This window comes from Scheffersomyces stipitis, chromosome 3 (genome assembly GCF_000209165.1).
Source record: "Scheffersomyces stipitis CBS 6054 chromosome 3, complete sequence".
Classification (NCBI taxonomy): Eukaryota; Fungi; Ascomycota; class Pichiomycetes; order Serinales; family Debaryomycetaceae; genus Scheffersomyces; species Scheffersomyces stipitis.
Window position 1 is genome coordinate 553,686 of NC_009043.1, and position 19,697 is coordinate 573,382.

Here is a 19,697-nt window from a genome sequence, read left to right on the forward strand (position 1 = left end):
GATTCGTGTGGAGAGGACTTGGCAACTACATTCCGATCCAGAATTCCAACTTAGCTTCAAGTAGTAAACGGTTCCTACGTGGATCATCCCAGAATTCGGTGCATCGCCAAAAGTTAATCAATAGAACCAGAAAATATTTACTCTTTCCCATAACAGTAATGGATAATGGAGGAAAATAGTTGTTTATGGAACTATCTCTTACCGAGAGCATCTGCACGATTACGTTAGACAATATGATTTACTTTAGATTTAGAAATAAGATTACCATGAAAAGTTGGGTCTGGGGTAAATCAGATTGTCCAGCTATACTATTAGATTCGGTGCTTTTCGCAACCATGCACGCAATCTCATTGATCTTGAAATGCGCCCAAAGCGACCGCCCCATTCTGATGTCGTTTATTGCTGTTTCGAACCAAAAGAACGGCTGATGTGGAGAACCTCCGTCTAATGTGACCTTGTGTCTGATCCCTGTCATCTTATTTCAGTGTGGGGCCAGTCTGGGATGCAAGCCTCTGTGGAAGCTGTTGCGACTCTATTTTGTGGGGCTTAGCTACAGGAGAACATGCGGCGAACACCAAAAGCCTTGAGGTTGCGAGACCTAGCGAATGGCATTCGGGGTAGCACAAAGCCATTAGGGCTGAAGCACAGATGAAAAAACGGGCGACAATGTCAGACACTACGACAACAATAGCATACAGTGTAGGCGGGGTCGGAGTGCCGGGCTTGTGCAGTTAATCAGACTATATTGGCGCAAATTAGCGGGCCTAGCAAAGGTATGCTCCCGGGTGTTGAAATGCGAAAAATGTAGGGGAGTTCTGCGATGAGCCGGCCCCAAATTGATGGGACTCGCTGGAGAGCCTGGGTGTGTGCGCCCGATGAGATGATCTACAGCAGCGGGAATGTTGTCATATTGCCTGTCGTGGACATCCAGTGTGTGCCATGGAAGTGTGCTACAGCCAACCGTTTTTCCGGAGCTTCTAACGTCACCTCTGGAATAATTATTCACCAAGTTCAGGCCAAAATATGATTCAAGAAAATACGCTCAAGCCAAAAATACTGGCGTCCTTTAGGGAATCCCTCTACCGACCCTCATGCCACATACCAAGCATGGTTGCTGCGGTTTCTGGGCGTCGCTTTCTGATTGTTCTTTCTTTTCTTTATTGCTTTTGCCCAGCACGCTGGACCAATCCTTACGGGGCTATTTCATACGTAGCTAACAGCAGATATCATAAAACCGGTGCCTAATTTAGACAATATTGTCCTCTGTAAAAGTGCAGTAGAGACCAGCTGCTGCACCGCATTGGGCAGGTATTTGCTACGAATGGGAGGGAAATGAGATAAGGAGCTCCAGAAATGCCCCCATGATACAAACCGATATTTGTAGTGTGAGCTGTTGCGGGACCTGAGCTACGCAGTTTAGGCTTTTGCGATCGACTTCTCTGCTTCTTTTTGCATTACGTTTTTCCGTCGCTCGCCGTACACGCTGGCCGTTTGTAGGCAGAGTATTTCCGTCCCGTCTATAGAGCAATTCACAGCTACATATCCAGTCGTCTCGTTCAAAACCCAGCTGGAATCTCGCCCAGGAGCAGACTCAAATTCACGCCCCCGCTGTTATCTCTGGGTATCGGAAAATTCACCTCTCCTAGCGCTATCTCCCCGACAAATCTTACCAGGCTAGCCCCCTATACAAACCCCATTGTAGGTTTACGCCTTTCCTGGTGGAAACGTCACGGCACTTGGAGCCCAAACAAGCTTTAGTGGTCTTTCTCGAATTTCTTGGCTAACAGTTCAGCCTGCAGAACGGCGGTGCAGGAATTCCACAATAGGCACTTGGGAATTTGCTACGATAAGCATAGTTAATTGGGTTCGTCTCATCTCGAACAATAGCTGATCGATTTTTGCTGGAGATTGGCGGAGATGACCATTGATATATAAATATAAATCCTGGAGTAGCACCGTAGAATTTGCCGTTTTTTTGGTTTTCCATCTCGTAGAACTGGACTGTCCCAGCCTTAGATATTCCTTAGATTTTGTAAAGAGTCTCTACTAGTTGAACACAGCCTATCATGACTTCGTCGGACTTGGAGAAAAACTCCAACAACCACAATGTCCACAACAACGACTTGGTGTCAGTGGTTTCACGTCACACCCAAGAGTACGATCTCTACGTCGCTAAGTCCACTCCCTCTAACATTGCCTTTGAGGACGGTCACCAGCTTAGACAGGCCTTGGACGCCAGACACACCTCTATGATTGCCATTGGTGGTGCCTTGGGTACTGGTTTGCTTATTGGTACGGGTTCAGCCTTGAAGTCTGCCGGGCCAGGTGCCATTTTGGTGGCTTACTCTATCATTGGTTTCGTGGTCTTGATGGTTATGAGCGGTTTGGGTGAAGTGGCTACATTCGTCCCTCTTAACGGGTTTGCCAATTACTGTCAGAGATACGTTGACGATGCCTTGGGTTTTGCCTGTGGGTACGTCTACTTGTTTAAATATTTGATCTTGCCTGCTAACCAGTTGGTTGCCGGTTCGTTAACTGTTCAATACTGGGTTTCCAAAGACACATTGAATCCCGGTGTGTGGATCACGATTTTCCTTGTTATCATTTTGGCCGTCAACTTGCTTGGGGTCAGATTCTTTGGAGAAATCGAGTTCTGGTTGTCGTGTTTGAAGGTTTGTACGTGTCTTGGTCTTGTCTTGCTCTTGTGGATCATTGCCTTGGGTGGTGGTCCAACTCACGAAAGATTGGGATTCAGATACTGGAAAAACCCCGGTGCTTTCTTGCACTACGCTGACGCTTCCAAAGACTTGTACATCGGCGGCTCCTTGGGCAGATTTGTCTCTTTTGTCTCCGTCTTGGTCACTGCTGTCTTCGCCTACTTGGGTACTGAATTGGGTATGTATTTTAAAAAGCCTGCACACATTAAAAGTGTTGCAGCTTTATATTTTTTGATTTGAGTTTTTTGCAATCGTTGTTGCATCGGCTTATCGTACATCTTACTAACATCTTCTAGTGGGTATCACCTTCAGTGAAACTAGAAACCCTAGACGTTCCATTCCTAAGGCCATCAAATTGACCTTCTACCGTATTCTTATTTTCTACATCTTGTCGATTTTATTCCTCGGTATGTGTGTCTCAGCCAAGGACCCATTATTGTTGTCTGCCTCTGGTAACACCGCCAGTGCTTCTCCATTCGTCATCGCCATTAAAAACGCCAGAATCAAGGGTTTGGATCACGTCATTAACGGGTGTATCTTGTTATTTGTCCTTTCCGCCGCTAACTCTGATATGTATGTTTGTTCCAGAACTGTCTACTCCTTGGCTGTAGCTGGATACGCTCCTAAGTTCTTCACTAAGACCAACAAGTTGGGTGTTCCATACTACGGTATCTTGTTGTCCTTCGCTTTCACTTTGTTGGCTTATATGACTGTCTCCAGTGGAGCTGCTGAAGTTTTCACATACTTTGTCAATGTCGTTTCCTTGACAGGTTTGATTGCCTGGTCCTGTATTTTGGTTATCCACATCAGATTCATGGCTGCCTGCAAAGCTCAAGGAATCGACAGAAAGACCGATTTGGCCTACAGATCGCCTCTTCAACCTTACGGCTCCTACCTTGCCTTGGCCATCTGTGTGTTGGTCATCTTTATCAAGAACTTCACTGTCTTCTTGGGCTCGCCTTTCCTCTATAAGAACTTCATCACCGGTTACATTGTGTTGCCGGTATTTGTTATCATGTACTTTGGCTACAAAATCTACTACAGAACCTCGATCATCTCGGCTTCTGATATCGACTTGGTCACCTACAGGGATGTCATTGACGCCGAAGAGCAACAGTACAAGACTGAAGCAGAAGAAAAGGAAGCTATCAGACAAGCTGAAGGCAACCCTCACGACAAAGATTGGTTCTACGAGAAGTTCTTGGGCTGGATCTTCTAAGGCATTTACGACTATATAATACATTATGTAATATACACTAATTTATTTGTTCTAACCTGAGACACCTGTAATGTAAATCGTGGGACTTTTAAGGTATTTTTGCTACCATCACGATTATAGCATTCGCCAAGGATTACGAGATCTAGACTTCTTGAAACTCCATACACCATAAGAAGTCGGTTGACTTCGTATATGGAGACAACTTTAGATGCTGAAGGTGCATTTGTAGATCTGGCCATGCAGGAGGAGAGTCATAGCGGAGTCATGGAGAGTCATATTTGCAAATCTTCTAACTCTTCTGATCTTATCATCTCGATCATCAGACGATGAGCTCAGGGAGAAGGAACAGACGAATAATTCCACTTCACTTACGGAAAAGAGCATCCGTTGCGTATGTCTTGCAATTGAGAATTATCGACTACAAAATACTAACCAACTTAGCTGCGATCGATGCAAACTGAAAAAAACCAAGTGTTTGGGAGGATTTCCTTGCACGAAATGTAAACTCTCTAAGGAGGAGTGTGTGATAACTCCCAAGGTTATAGAGGATGTTCTGAAGGATTACAAGTATGTCCATATCAAAAGCATCGAAGTACAGTGTCGAATATACTAACTTTGAGAATATAGAGAGTTGTACCTTTCAGTGAAAAGCTACAATTGCAAATTGGAGAGAATCGTTCAGTATCTCTTTCCAGATGCAAGTCTTGATATGCTCCGAAACAATATTGACATGTTTGAGAAGAAAATGTGCATAGACAAACTGTTGGTACCACAGAGAACGAGACTAGAAGGCAAACCAGCTGATGGAGAAACAATAAACAATTTCAGAAGGCTGTTTGTAATGACAACAGATCGAAGTTTCCTTGATTTTATTGAGAACAATGATCATGTTGTCAAGAATGAGGCTGCCAGAGGGCAAAGCTTGAGGCCATATGTGGCCAATCCTAGAACTATTTCAATGTTGTCTTCAGCTATAAAGGAAGCTCTCGCTATACTACCATCAGATGAAAAGATCACGATGTTTGTCCAGATCTTTCTAAATATCTGTGAAACCAATTATTTCTACGCTATTCATCTGGAAGTGTATGGAAAATTGGTCGATCTCTACGAAGCAAGACGGGTCGGAGACTTGGAATACTTCTATCGAGAATGGCCCTTTTTGGTAATCGTTTTGTCAATGCTTTCGGTGTCGGCTGGTTTTGATTATATTGGATCCAAATTGCCCATACCTCAAGAAGAATACAGTGTTAATCCCGGATACAATTACTACTTCGCTTCAATGCCCTTTGTAGGTTTCTTATTAGACAGTAAAGCTATCGAAGGTGCACAAGCTCTTTTGATGTTGGGAGTGTTTTTGACTACAAACAAGAATGAACAATTTGGATTGGCTGATGGAGGTTACTCATTCATGGCTTTGGCTTTAGAGATAGCTATTTCCAATAAACTTTATACCAAGGACACATTTAGTCGTCTACCTGATTACGAAGCTGAAGCCATGAAGCGCCTTTGGTGGTCATGTTACACTTTAGAGAGAAGACATGGGTTCAATCTTGGAAAACCAGAGTTATTCCGAATCGAAGACATCACCGTTGGATTACCAGAGTACAGTTTTGAACTAAGGAATAACAGTGGCTCGTCAAACCATCTCAATCAAAGAGTAGTGATTCAGTTAACAATGGTTTTCATCAAGCTAACTAAACTAGAATACACTAAAACCACCTCAGCTAATAGAGTTGAAATCGATACAAAGATGATCAGAGCACTAGCTGACGATGTGGAAGAATGCAGAGCAAGCTTCCCAGAATACGCTTTGATAGAAAACCTCGATCCTTCAGCGGACTTATATAGAGGTAACGTCCATCTCCATTTGAACTACTACCTTGCAAAGATCTACATCGGAAAGCCGTTTTTGCTTTACAAAGTTGAGAACCAACTGAAAATCCAAGAAAATAGCTACGAGACTGCTATTGTCGATCACTTGTCTTCTATTTGCATCGATGCTGCTTTCTGCTCTATTGAGCTACTCAGCGTTCTTGAAAAAAACTCTAAATTGGGGCAATTTTCCTTTACCGACCTCAACTTTTGTAATATTTCACTTTTTGTCATATTGGTGTATTTGAACATTGACAAATCTGACAATACACTTCTTTTCCTTCTGAAAGGGTTAGGTATTCTTCGAACCCTTTCTCGTGGTTCAGCTACAGCAAAGCTGTCATTGAACAAACTTCAAAAATTTATTGACTTAGTCTCTGTAGTTGACACAAAGACTACAGATTCTAGCCAAGCACCGTATGCTCTTGTAGATCTTGAAGCCGGAGGAATGGGCTTTCCTGAACTTCCTTCAGACATTGATGGTTTTCTCCAGTTGGAGAATTTTGGGTTCATGGACTTCAACCTATTTGATTCCGGTCTGGTCTTGCAAGATATATCTGACCATATAGTATGAGTGCAGAGCATCGTAGACTTATTCACTTATTGTACAAAAAGCTCTATGAAAGGAGAAGTGATACACTCATAAACTTCACCAATAAACGTATTTCTACATTTCTATTAAGACCATTTAAGCTATTCGACAGAACTATCAAGAAGTCACTTACGAGACGTTCCGAACAATTCTCGCATTTTACGAGAATCGTAAATGATTGCAAAATCGCATCTGCATGCGCAGAGATGACAAAAAAAATATTAAGACCGTTTTTTGGAGCAATATGAAAAAGTAAAATGCTTCAATTCACTTTTAGTTTAATTTCCGTCTAATCTAATTCATCACAACCAAATACAGTCGTCATAGATGATCGTGATAATATCTCCGTTTCACATTTAAAGACATTCTCCTTTCGCATACAACTTTTGCATGGATATTAAGCACACACAACCGACAGAATGGTACCTTCAGAAATCATAGATCCAATGCCCACAAGCTCAGACGAACTTGAAGTACTTACGAATGTGACTTCCGAAGACGTAACTGCATATTTGAATCAAATATCTCCATATTTCAAAGTAGATAAGACAAAGTATGGAGGCAGAGGGTGTTTTTCATACTCTGAAATACCAGCTGGAACAGTGCTCTTAACTTGCGAGCAGTCGTTAAGTTCAACCATAGTAAAACCTTTCAGGAAGGAAGCATGTACTTTTTGTTTCTCGTACTACGATGGAAGAATCCTCAAGCTGAAAATCCAAAAGAAGTTTGGTAAAGATGTAGTTTCTTTGTTCTTCTGCTCTGAAAAATGCAAGGAACAGTTTTGCAATCAGGACATAGATGATATATACCAGGATTCTCTTTTGGAAGTGGAAAAACATTATATCAATGGATTGAATAAACATGAAGAAGAACTCAAAGAACCACCAAAGAATATGGATTTGGACGAAGTCATTAAGCAGGAGTGGGTAAACGTTTCATTATGGGAAAAGAAAGTTTCATCTACAAAAGCTTCCAAAAGAGCCAATATGATCCCCAGAATATCTGATAGTGAATACATAGAAATCAAATATGTCATTGGAGTCCTCTTCAAGTTGTTTTCTAATGAGAAAAACCAGACCACATTGAGTATAAATCAATATTTGCATGAATTGCCAAGATGTGAAAGAGACCTCTTTGAATTGAATCTTTTCCGCATTTTACAATCAACTGAGTTAGAAAAGGTACACAAGTATCCGTATCTTTTGTATTCCTATATCAACATCTATAAATTCATAAAGCTAACTGCTCTACCTCCATTGCAGCCTTTCATCACTTCTGATTTGGTGAGATCTTCCATCGGAAGAAATATTTCCAATGCCTTTGGCATTTGGTCCGATTCCAGTTCTTCTGAAGAGGAAAGAGAATACTTTGGATTTGGAGTATACCCATCTGCATCTTATTTCAATCATTCATGTGGACCCAACGTAGTTAAGAAAAGAATCGAGAACAAATTGACATTCACAACCTTGAGAGATATTTCAGCTGGTGAAGAACTCTGTATCGACTACGGTAATTACATCAATGAACCGGTGGAGGTAAGGCAAAAGGAATTGAGTGAATGGTTCTTTAATTGTGGTTGTGACAAATGTGTTGCTGAACTTCAACAATTGTCTTCATGAATTCTATAAGCATCTATAATAGTTCTTCAATTTACTACGTAATTCGTTCTTCAAAGTGTAAAATCGAAATCATGGTAGAACTTTTTGAATTCTTCACAATCCTTCGATTCTTGTAGCATTGGCTGTTGACATTTATCCCAGTACACCCTTTTCGGCAAGTTCAAGAGATGTGCCAACACTCGTCTGGGGAATTGCAAATCTACTGATTTGGAAGAATCCGTCAAACGTGCAACAAAGTACATTTTATCATTTTCATCCAGATAAACAGTGAACATAATATAATCGTATTCGTTAATTGTTTGTATTAAGCCAGGATCCTTTTCATCTTTGTAACTTTTAAACTCGAGTTTATGGTTTCTTTCGTAGCGTTCGTTGTTGGAATGTGCTTTGTTCTCTAGAGTCTGAGAAAATTTATTTAGAAAGTATTCGGGAATTGGCACAACTTGTACACTGGCATGGACGTTTTCCAATCTATTAATTTCAAAGAAAACAAGACGGTAGAAAGGGTTGCTCTTCAAAAATGCCTTAACAAGTGAGTTTTGGTACTGTAATATCTCTTTATAAATTGGCGATTCAATTACATTGGATGTTTTCTCTCGTATGGATGCAATATGTTCAATGGGTAAGATGATAGCATGGCCAGGGAAGCGCAAATGTTTATTTGGCCGTGTTAATGGTCCCTTAGCAATGGTCATGTAGGTATGAGATGCAATTGATATGATCATATGAGTCTCTGTGTTTGGGTTTGAGAGACAAAAGAAACATTGATCAGAAGTGACTTTCTTAGCCTTCTTGGGGACGATATTAGATTGGGTAATTTCTTTAATGTCCGTTTCATCCTCAGCAGGTCTCTTTTTTGACACAAACGGTACATGTACCGTCGTGAAAGGATTTGGGCCAACCTGTGTCCCAACATTCTGCGGTTGAAGACCCAATCCAAATGCATAGAACCATTTTTCTCCTGAACCTTCTTCTCCCAAACTGATGAAACGCGTAAATTCACCAGATTCCCACTTGAAAGGCTTGTATTCAAAGAACTTGCCGCGTTCGTTTCCCACAGCAAAATGGTATCTTGGTTTTGTTTCTTTGACAACTTCATCGATAAACGAGTCTCCTACGAGAAGTAGTTTCTCTTCGGCTGCAATAGCTTTTGGCCAATTGTATGTTACTAGTATATCTATCTTCGATCTGTTCTCTCTAACCAATAGGAGAGCTTCGGATTTATGGTCATCCAATTCAGCTCTTCCAGCAATCATCATCACTACTACGCCCGATTGTAATTTGAAGATTTTCACTAACAGTTTCAGCATTGTAAAGTTCGCTTTGATGTCAATTAAATCTGAAGAACCATTTTGCTCATTCTCTTCAATAACAGACTCGTGAAATCCATTTTTACCCTCAGTGAAATAAGCAGGGGCATTTAAATCTGTTGCTGGAATTGAAGATGCCAGACTAGGAAGGACATCACCAAGGAGAAGAATGGCCTCAAATGGGCCGTTTTTCGAGTTCTGAACATTAGCCTTGGCCAAGACCTTGTCAAGATTGACAGGCAGTGGATTCAAAACCAAGAACTTGGATTTGTCAGCCATTTTTTGTACCTAAAATTGTTCGTAGCTCAGTATATTTTCGTAGTAAAGCAGAAGTGAAAAGTTACAAGTTACCAGAATCTGAAATCGATGAGATTGAGCTGGGGAAGCAATTCCGAGGTAATGTATTTTGACGATATTCACGTGATGTAATATATTCCGGTCTTTTTGTTTACTTTTCGGCTCGCAGTACAAATTAGTATTTCTAGAACTCACGAATTGTTTTCTTTCTAATTGAACCTCATAATCATTGATTTCCGTTTCGATTTTCCAGACAGTCATGTCAAATTCTAAAGGCACCAATATTAAAGTTTTGGTTCGTGTGCGGCCGCTTTTGCCGCGTGAAGAAGCCCTAGAAGATGAGTCTTCCAAGCAATGTTTAATCACAATGCCTGTAGAGAGTCCTATGACTACGATTCTAAAAGTACCAACCACATCTACTTTCCATTCACAAAAGAATAAACAAAATCGTCCAGGGTCGCCTTCAATTTCAGAAGAAGAATTCAAAAAGTACACCTTTGACGAGTCGATATGGTCTTTTGACAGACATCAGGATAACTTTGTAGACAACTCTGCCTTCTATGAGAAAACAGGGCCAGATATCATTAACCACTTTTTCCAGGGTTACAACGTCTGTCTACTAGCATATGGACAAACGAGTTCAGGTAAAACTCACACGATGATGGGCAATAGAAACGACCCTGGCCTTATACCTTTGATCATTAAAGATATTCTTGGTCAAAAAGAGCTATTAATTAACGAGAAAATCAATTGCGAAGTTAAGATTTCGTATATAGAGATTTATAACGAGCAGGTTAATGATTTGCTTGGATCAGAAGAATCTACCAAATGCCGCGTAAGAGAACATCCCATAACAGGTCCGTATGTGGAAAATGTGAAAGATTTCATTGTTAATGATTACGACGATTTCAAGAACTTGCTAAACAAGGGCAATTTAAAACGGTCTACTGCCTCAACCTCTATGAATGACAAGAGTTCTAGATCACATGCAATAATAACATTGACTCTTAAGCAGACCAAGTTTGCTGACGCGGATTCGTCGTTAGATATTGGTGATGCTGATGAGGAAATGGTGTCGAACATTAAATTAGTAGACTTAGCAGGCTCTGAGCGTTTGGCTAAAACAAAAGTGTATGGACAGCAGGACAGAATAAAGGAAGGAACTTTAATCAACAAGTCTCTAAGTGTATTGGGAAGATGTATAAACTTACTCTCTGCCAATTCTTCAAACCCAAATTCCAAACCAGCACTTGTTCCTTACCGAGATTCTATTTTGACATACCTTCTCAAAGAGAATTTGGCAGGTAATTCGCGTAGTTTTATGATCTTCTGTGTTTCACCTATAGACTTTGAGGAAACGTACCAGACCCTTAATTACGCCACACAAGTCAAAACCATCAAAACAGCAGCCAGGGCCAACAAAACTAAGTTGTCCACAATTCCTGTGCAATGGGATTTGTTGCGTCAAAGTGATCAGGATGCTATCACTTCTCTTAAACAAGAGGTCCAAGAATTAACCGACAAATTGAAAAGAATGGAAAGCTCGGAACAGACGCCATCGCTGGCGAGCGATAATTTCAATAAGCTAATAAACTACTTGGAAAACGAGACACGCAGACTTAGGTTTGAGAACAAGTATTTGAAAAATCAGTTGAATAAGAAAGATAAGGAAGTCGAAGAGCTCAATAAACATGTCAACTACATCGATCACGAATTTGACGAATTTGCCTTTCAGATTCAACAGATCCAAAGTGACAGTGTTAGTCAAGAGAAGAATCATTTACAAGTGAATTGTCAGACGACGGTCGAAGAGCTTGAGAAAGAACTCGAGATGTTTGACCCCGTTAGGGCATTTTAGAAATATCACAAAGATGAAGATCAATAGGTGTGAATTGGACGAACTAGTCAGATAACTTGACATCGTCTAGCTTATTCGTGAAGTAACCACTTATATTTCCACATATAATTCACATATCGTCCCAAACACATCTAATTGAGAAATGTGGACAGAAAAAAAACTCAAAGTAGTAACAATATTGAATAGTCAAAAATACACAAACCTGTCCTATCTCCTGTTTCTTCTCCACTCCATATTTTCTTTCCCGAACCTCTCCCTTGTCACCTTACAAACATTCAGCCTAACATATTGGAGGACCCTGGATGTCATACGTTCCTATCAATGTCCTGCATGTACACTTTTTTTTTTCCGCGCGCACATAACATACAGCGATAATATGCCTATTCCATTTTGCCCCACTGAAAATCACACACTTGACATTTTTGAACCACTGATTCTTTTATCGAGATTTCTGAGTTAAGTTTCTTTCAGAAAGATTTATAGAATCCGTACGACTTTCACAGTTCAGCACAGAATGGATACGATTCCCGTCTTTGGATCCTCGGTTCAAGAGGCCGTACAGGCCACAGTTCGTCTCGGTAAACCACTCTTTGTCTTCTTATCGGTGAACTCGGAAGAGAATCTGGCTACGTTCCTCGAGCAGTTCTTCCACAGCCAGGAGGCAATAGATAGCGAAATAGGACAACTTGTCACGGAGTCATTTGTGACATTGAAGCTTGTAGAAGACACGGTAGAGTTTGGCTATTTCCAGCAGATATTTTCGAACTTGATTGTTCCTAGCTTCTATATTATCCAGAATGGAAAATTGCTAGACGTGATTTCTGGAGAGACCACTGAAGCACAATTTGTCGAAAAAGTAACCAATGTAATTATAGCTGAAACAAACCAAATCTCAACAGGTCCAGAAACATCACAAACTGATACAAATGGTGCAAATGCCGCTAATATTTCTAATTCTTCCATTTCATCGGTTCCTGCTCCTAACACAGCCACACAAATACATTCAGATCCAGTATCAGATACATCTGCAACAAATTCGACAGTCGCAAATGTAGATCTGCCAACAGCTTCTTCATCTTCGGATAACCAGAGACATTCTCAAAGCCCGGTTGGACAAGTGGAAACTGTCAAATCTACCAAGCCACAATCAGCCCATGACAGAACAGCTTCGGAGTACCATAAACAATATCTAGCTTCTAGAAAGAAGCAGGAAGAAGAGAGACTCAGGCTTCGAGTACTCCTTCAGGCGGATCAAAAAGAAAGACTCTCGAGACAAAGAGAGATGGACGAAATTCTTCATGGTTCAGAATCAACTTCTCCACAGCCCAAATCACAATCTCCAGCACACCCAGCACAACATGATGTGTGTTTTCTCTCAATAAAGCTTTTCGATGGAAGTTCATTGAAGCACGAGTTTCTGTCATCAGATACATTGAATACTGTAAGGGAGTGGTTGGATAAAGAAACAGAAATAATACCTCCCACAGACTCCCTACCATCTTTTGCAAGCTCTTCGTATCCGCAGCCTACAAATTACGCCTTTCACCGCCCGATATTACCGAGAGAGACTTATACAGATGAGCAAGAGTTCCAGAAGCTTGTTGACCTTGGATTGTGCCCTAGATCTGCATTGATCTTGAAGCCTATTTATGACGATAAGTACCTGAGTTCGTATCCTACCAATAAGACTTCAGGAGGTATATTGAGGGGTGTAGGCGGAACTTTAGCCAGAGTAGGAAGTGCTTTATATTCGTTCTTTGATTATGGGGTAGATGACACTCAGGAACATCAGCATCAAGACTATGATGAACCGGATGGTTCCAGAAGTCCACGTGATCCCACCAGTCCTTCCAGACCTTCAGCTACAGCATCTGGTTCGTCTCGTGTAGATTTCCCTGTGAGACCACCATTGTTTTCAATCGACAATAACGTGCCTTCATCGTCTTCTCTCATCAACATCTCGGAACCTGCGAACAACAATTCGTCTTCTTCTTTACAACAGGAAGGGCCTACGTCGTTCTTCATTGACGAGTCTAATAATCCTTCAGTATACAACAGTAGAGCCTCAACACCCAAACCGTTAGGATTGTCGCTGATTAGTAGAGTCCAGACTATTCATGATGAGCAAGATGATAAGGACAAGAAAGACGTGGATACATATAATGGTAACTCAGTGAACCTTCGTGGAAAGGATGATGAAGATAAGAGAGGTTAATTATGGTGTATGTTCATATATATAGTTCTACGATATTCATGTTTTCACATTTACCTCAATGAGAAAATATATATGAGAAGAAACAAAGTTATAGTTGTAATTAAAGTCAGATGAGTGAAGACCTGGAGTCTGCTGTAGCTATAGGATTGAGCAAAGAAATTATAGGCTGCGAAAAATTACCAACAGAATCAAAGACACCAAAATCAGCAAGAAAAACTAGTAGCAAATAAACGATAACACACAAGAGAAATAAGTATAAATATTGCCACATTCACAAAGTGTTCACTTCTTCGTTTACGACAATTTTTCTCCATACAAACACTGGCACCAAAATCCAAATCTCATGAAGCCTCTTCTTTATCTCTATCTCCAACTTTTGTCTCTCCTGTACGGCTCAAGTCGCATAGATTAGATTATCTGAGAATTTTCACCCAAGGATATCCTTATTTCTTCAAATATGCGATATATTTCCCATTATCTCTAACTCTTCTAATGAACGACTTGAAATCAATGGAGAAGATCAAGATCTCCAGCTTGGAGTCGTTGCTTCGATTTCCGGGCTATTCACAGTTGGTTTCTGATGCATCTGTGCTTACATGTGGATGTCTCGCTTCAGAGTCTGGATTTTCAATTGATAAAGTCAATAATAGTGGCAAATGTCCCAATTGCAATACAGAAAACGTCTCAATACTCAGTGAAATCAAACCACTTAGAGACCTCTTTAAGATAGTTCAACTGTTGAACTATCAACTCACGTCACAGTCTTCTTCTTCGTTCCAGACTTCTTCGAGGAGAAGAAGGTCCTCTTCCAAAAAAAGTGTGAGAGGAGGAATTGAGTCTGCAATAGCTGAAGGATCTTCTGCTTCTGACTCAATGGATTTTATTACACTTTTCTACAAGTTTGCCAAAGAAGAGGATCAGGCATCGATGCCTGAAAAGCCAGCATCGCCTGACCATGCTAAGGTACAGCCTATAGCGATTCAGCCTGGAAAGGCCCTGGCGGACTTGCCTGTAGCAAATTCTTCATTGCCTCTGTACCATAACTCGACATCTCTATCACCACAACATAACACGCCTAATTTCGGTCTAGAATCAAGTTTCCATAGAGCAGAGTCTACTTTCAATACCAACAACTTGATCTTTGATGAGTCACTTGTAAAGAGTTACAGTGAAGAAAAAGAGTACAACTTCTCGAAATGTTTTCCTTACCATCGGAAACTATCTACATTTGCTACCCAACTGAGCAAATTGCATTTGTCCTTTAAGCTGGGCTCCATCATCAAGCGTAATTTTATAGGCAGTAACATCCACACCTACTTGGACTTCAATATTGGGAAGGAGGTGACGCGTTTTGTTCTTATAACTGAGAAGAAGTGGGAATTGTACGAGTACGTAGTTCCAATCAGTGGCTCGGACAATTATGGAGTCAAACCCCAGCTTATTTGCTGTGGGAAGCTGACAGGAGAGTATGGAGACAGTAGTAGTAGTCTCAATCTGTTCAACGGAGCAAAGTCGGCGACTGGCGAAATTGTCATAAAAAACGACTTCAACACCAGCAATGATGGCGTTAGTACTTCTGACTCAGATTTGAAAAAGAAACTCCAACTGTGGGACCATTTATACTGTCGTTTGTCAAAGAATTATCTTGTCATATCGGGAACAAAAGGCATGATGAGAGTGTTTAACGTTAATAGAATGTCACCTTATCAGTTTGGTCAGCCTGTTTATACATACATCACCAACTTCCCCATAAGATGTATAGCTATAGCACCTAATGACGGACTAGTAGCGTGTGGTATTACTGCCAGAGAACGGTTATCTGGAAAAGAACAGCCATTCATCATCTTGCATAGACTCTTATCCTCGGAGGACAATTACCTTCACCAAGTCGACCCCATCACCATCACTATACCTTACAGAGATCCCATTAAAATCATGCGCTTTAATCTTACTTCTACGCATTTGCTATGTTGCACGGCCTGGGAGTCGCGGTACCTAGTGATTAAGCTTAGAAGTACCAACGAAAACGGTGAAAATTACAGAAGACCGCGCATGATATGGTCTGATACAACGTACAAGAGTAAAAGATTCAGAAGTGATGTAGAGGGTGAGGATAAACTAGCCGAAGAAACAGCAGATGCCGACTACGAGTTAATGATGACCAATGAAGGCATCACTGATTTGCAGTTTGGAGCACTTAACTCGAACACCGTGGTGATCTCGTCATGCTCGCTAAAGAGTAGACCCCCAGTAGTAATCCGGTTGGATGGAGCGTTGATAGACTCTATGAAACACCATACGTTTTCTGACAATTACAGTGTACAGAATAGTTTTAACAGTATGGAAGATGAAGAGTATAGCAGTATTAAGGCAGCAGAGACGGTCATGAAGATATCTGAGGTAGGATCTTTGATCCATGGATTCTCACTCTCTCCCAGAGGAGATGGTATAGTCTTCTTGGACAAAGATGGCCGTCTCTATTTAATCCCTACCCCTAACCTTCTGTCGAAGTCTACTACTTCTACCTCTGGAGCAAGTAAGAAGGTGGTAATTCTCCTTGGAGAGGTTTCAAATGCCGAACGTTTCACAGAAGCTGCAGCCATTAAATTCTCCTCTGATGGAGGTAAGATCTTTGCAGTTGACAGAAAAGGTGTATTTTCGGTTTTTGACTTTACTAAAGGTGTTCCTGGCGAAGACCTTGATGTGGTTAAGTGTAAGATTCTTACATTCTAAGACTATGTATGCATATTTATGAATAACACATCTAATGACTTTTTCCAATTCATTTTATTCTCCTTATCGGTTAAAATTGGCACAAAGTTGCGATTGCCCTTTGAAGCATTCTGTAACTTCACCTTTATTATCCACCATCAGAATCATAAATTGTAAACTTTTCGCAGCTACCGCCCTGCGGCTCATCCATTCCATGCGGCAGTTCCTGTACATTAATAGAGCCACAGTAGTGGATTTTTCTGATGAGCACCGTGTGAAAAGTCGGTATCACCAGACCTTGGCGATGAATCTATCAGCCAATTATACAATTCTTCTCTTAGAAATAGTTGCTAATATTGGAGCTGTAGTGTTTTGTAAGAATATCCATACAAAAAAAAGCTACAATTTTTAACGCAATTAAGCTTCTGAGCCATTTGCCGTACTACCTCATCTCAGCTAGTCTCAGACCAGTCTCATTTTATTTGTGTAGGCCTATAATTTTTCACTAGTTCAATTTAATTTCATTCAGAAGACTTCATTCTAAATCGACAACAAAATGTCTTCAGTTCCACCATTATATGAAAACGCTTTGGATCTCATCGGTAACACTCCCTTGATCAAGTTAAACAAGATCCCCCAATCGTATGGTATCAAGGCTAAGGTGTATGCCAAAGTAGAGTTGTTCAATGCTGGAGGGTCCATCAAGGACAGAATCTCCAAGAACATGATTTTGGAAGCTGAAAAGTCTGGAAGAATAAAGCCAGGTTACACTTTGATCGAACCTACTTCTGGTAACACCGGTATCGGTTTGGCACTTGTCGCTGCCGTAAAGGGCTACAGAACCATCATCACTTTACCAGAAAAGATGTCCAACGAAAAGGTCTCTGTCTTGAAGGCTTTGGGTGCTGAAATCATTAGAACTCCTACTGAAGCTGCTTGGGATGCTCCTGAATCGCACATTGGAGTTGCCAAGAAGTTGGAAAAGGAAATTCCTAACTCAGTCATCTTGGACCAGTACTCTAACCCAGCCAACCCAGATGCCCATTACTACGGAACTGGTTTCGAGATTTGGGAACAAACCAAGGGTAAGGTCACTCACCTCGTAGCTGGTGCAGGTACTGGAGGAACTATTACCGGTATTTCCAGATACTTGAAGGAAAAGAACCCAAAGGTTGAAGTCACTGGTGCTGACCCTAAGGGTTCTATCTTGGCCCAGCCAGAATCATTAAACACTAGTACTGAAGGTTACTTAGTTGAAGGTATTGGTTACGACTTTATTCCTGACGTGTTGAACAGAAAGTATGTCGACAACTGGATCAAGACAGAAGATGCTGAGTCATTCAAGTTGGCCAGAAGAATCATCAGAGAAGAAGGTATCTTGGTTGGAGGTTCTTCCGGCTCTGCTTTGCAAGCTGCTTTGCAAGTAGCCAAGGACTTGACCGAAGACGATGTAGTCGTTGTAGTTTTCCCAGACTCTATCAGATCGTACTTGTCCAAGTTTGCTGATGACGAATGGATGAAGATCAATAACTTCGCTGTAGATGAAACCAGCTCGTCCGGTAACAAATCTGATGACTTCTTGGCCAGCAAGACCATCAGGGACTTGGTTGCTGGTAAGGCTCCTGTCGTCACTGTCACCTTGTCTGACACTGTTGGAAAGACCTTTGACTTGTTGCACGACAACGGCTTTGACCAGTTGCCAGTGTTGAACAACAGTGGTAAATTGGTTGGTTTGGTCACATTATCCAAGATCTTGAAGTCGTTGTCTACCAAAAAAGTTCAATTAACGAACTCGATCGCCTCTGTCATTATCGACTTCAGAAAGTTGGCTGATTTTGAGAAATCATTCACCATCGCCAAGGAGTCTGGATTTACTAAGAGATCCTACGAGCCAATTACCTTGGATACTCCCTTGGCATTGTTGAATAAGTTCTTTGAAACCAACTCCAATGCTATCATTACTGATGATGAATTGAAGCCAGTTCAAATCGTCACCAAGGTCGACTTGATCTCATTCTTAACCAAAAATGTTGCTTTCTAAGTGAAAGAAACTAAGCCCTGGATGAGAAACTAAACAGTATAAGATATACATTCTTGAAGACTCGTATCTTCCAAGATTCCTTTAGAAGTCTTATATAGCTTTAGATGTAATAATTAATATAATACAAATACAAAAGAGAATGCTAATATGCCATGACCAAGCCGGAGCAACACTATACCGAATATAGAATGCTGGTACAAAAATTTATGTAAATTACAGCGACAGTAACAATGAGGTTACTGTCATCATCAACAAGTGTAACAAGTCTCTATGAGAACTTCCACCTATTTCCACAGTTCTCACAGGTACAGAACGTAGTCAAAGGTTCATCTGCTGACCTAGTTTGCATCTGGTAGTACGACACTTTCTTGTGCTTACACTTGCCACAGGTGAATCTGTCCGTAACAGCTCTCTTTTCGGTGGCACCTTGGGCATCAAACAAGTTCTTCTTGTGCAATTTTTCAATCTCCTTCTTCAAAGCCTCTGGAGCCATTTCGTTAGGAGACATCTTGATGAACTCTGCTGGTTTGATTCCTCCAGACAACAATCTTTCCCTCAACTCCGGGTTCTTTTTGTTGCGTAGATTCATGGTAAAAGTTCTCAACTTGTTTCTGTAGTTGTCGTTGACATTCAGATACTCGGACTTGAACACTTCACTCTCTATTTCTCTGGCCACGCTCAAGATATGCGACAGACGATCATCACGTTCAATAGCCAAAGCAGTATAAAGTGCGCTGACAGATGCATTTCTGGTACTGTTATCATACAAAGTTGTGTTTACTCCATCAGTCTTGGGGTTCCTGGGTCCCTGGTGGAACTTGCTATTGGTAGAACCGGCCTCACTTTTCACTTCTTCCTTGACTGAACTTGCAGCATTTCCATTTGAAACAGGCGAGGCCGTCTTCTTTTTGCTGTTTTTCTCATTCTGGACAGATTCCTTCCATGTGCGGATCATCTTCTTGACCAACGAGTTGATGTCGCTGTTGCTGTGGGATCTGTACTTGTTAACAGCGACACCAACCTTTGTTTCCCTCAACAATTTTTCAGAGGGCTTGACTCCATCATTCAAGATGTTCAAGAGCTTCAAAATGGTGGCATCGTCTGAAGCTTTGTCGAGATTCAGCACTGTCGACTTGATTTCTTTAGTGTCCATAGTGTAACGGAAGACGTGAAGTATGAATGAAAGACAAAGATTAGGGTATATTTCCAGTTATTTGATTAAAGATATATTTGTTAGATTAGTTC

The 19,697-nt window shown here is 41.1% G+C and overlaps 9 protein-coding genes across 9 annotated transcripts; 7 read left to right on the forward strand and 2 right to left on the reverse strand. All coding sequences in view use genetic code 12, as the record gives it.

The window, feature by feature from the left end:
* The first annotated feature begins 1,996 nt into the window (after positions 1 to 1,996).
* DIP5.3 (dicarboxylic amino acid permease) lies at positions 1,997 to 3,989 on the forward strand. The gene is made up of 2 exons (XM_001383346.1): positions 1,997 to 2,895; positions 3,014 to 3,989. Exons 1-2 carry the CDS (start codon positions 2,067 to 2,069, stop codon positions 3,934 to 3,936), a joined length of 1,752 nt encoding a protein of 583 aa, XP_001383383.1. The 5' UTR covers positions 1,997 to 2,066; the 3' UTR covers positions 3,937 to 3,989.
* Positions 3,990 to 4,894: 905 nt separating this feature from the next.
* PICST_56833 (predicted protein) lies at positions 4,895 to 6,325 on the forward strand (the record flags this gene model as incomplete). The annotated part of the gene is made up of 1 exon (XM_001383347.1): positions 4,895 to 6,325. A coding segment is annotated over one exon (1,431 nt), but the record flags the coding sequence as incomplete, so codon positions are not given.
* A 554-nt stretch (positions 6,326 to 6,879) lies between these two features.
* On the forward strand, positions 6,880 to 8,004 carry PICST_19605 (predicted protein; the record flags this gene model as incomplete). The annotated part of the gene is made up of 1 exon (XM_001383348.1): positions 6,880 to 8,004. A coding segment is annotated over one exon (1,125 nt), but the record flags the coding sequence as incomplete, so codon positions are not given.
* A 65-nt stretch (positions 8,005 to 8,069) lies between these two features.
* PICST_57770 (predicted protein) lies at positions 8,070 to 9,608 on the reverse strand (the record flags this gene model as incomplete). Its single annotated transcript, XM_001383704.1, has 1 exon — positions 8,070 to 9,608. One exon carries the CDS (start codon positions 9,606 to 9,608, stop codon positions 8,070 to 8,072), a length of 1,539 nt encoding a protein of 512 aa, XP_001383741.2.
* Positions 9,609 to 9,885: 277 nt separating this feature from the next.
* Positions 9,886 to 11,484, forward strand: PICST_43531 (predicted protein; the record flags this gene model as incomplete). Its single annotated transcript, XM_001383349.1, has 1 exon — positions 9,886 to 11,484. The coding sequence occupies one exon, from the start codon at positions 9,886 to 9,888 to the stop codon at positions 11,482 to 11,484; it is 1,599 nt and encodes a 532-aa protein (XP_001383386.2).
* A 514-nt stretch (positions 11,485 to 11,998) lies between these two features.
* Positions 11,999 to 13,699, forward strand: PICST_30636 (predicted protein; the record flags this gene model as incomplete). The annotated part of the gene is made up of 3 exons (XM_001383350.1): positions 11,999 to 12,535; positions 12,626 to 13,414; positions 13,487 to 13,699. The coding sequence occupies 3 exons, from the start codon at positions 11,999 to 12,001 to the stop codon at positions 13,697 to 13,699; spliced, it is 1,539 nt and encodes a 512-aa protein (XP_001383387.2).
* Positions 13,700 to 14,209: 510 nt separating this feature from the next.
* PTR3 (transcriptional regulator of peptide transport) lies at positions 14,210 to 16,432 on the forward strand (the record flags this gene model as incomplete). The annotated part of the gene is made up of 1 exon (XM_001383351.1): positions 14,210 to 16,432. The coding sequence occupies one exon, from the start codon at positions 14,210 to 14,212 to the stop codon at positions 16,430 to 16,432; it is 2,223 nt and encodes a 740-aa protein (XP_001383388.2).
* Positions 16,433 to 16,775: 343 nt separating this feature from the next.
* CYS4 (cystathionine beta-synthase) lies at positions 16,776 to 18,596 on the forward strand. The gene has a single exon (XM_001383352.1). It carries the CDS (start codon positions 16,968 to 16,970, stop codon positions 18,450 to 18,452), a length of 1,485 nt encoding a protein of 494 aa, XP_001383389.1. The 5' UTR covers positions 16,776 to 16,967; the 3' UTR covers positions 18,453 to 18,596.
* A 124-nt stretch (positions 18,597 to 18,720) lies between these two features.
* PICST_57286 (transcription elongation factor S-IIMeiotic DNA recombination factor (STP-alpha)) lies at positions 18,721 to 19,605 on the reverse strand (the record flags this gene model as incomplete). The annotated part of the gene is made up of 1 exon (XM_001383705.1): positions 18,721 to 19,605. One exon carries the CDS (start codon positions 19,603 to 19,605, stop codon positions 18,721 to 18,723), a length of 885 nt encoding a protein of 294 aa, XP_001383742.2.
* Positions 19,606 to 19,697: the final 92 nt, after the last annotated feature.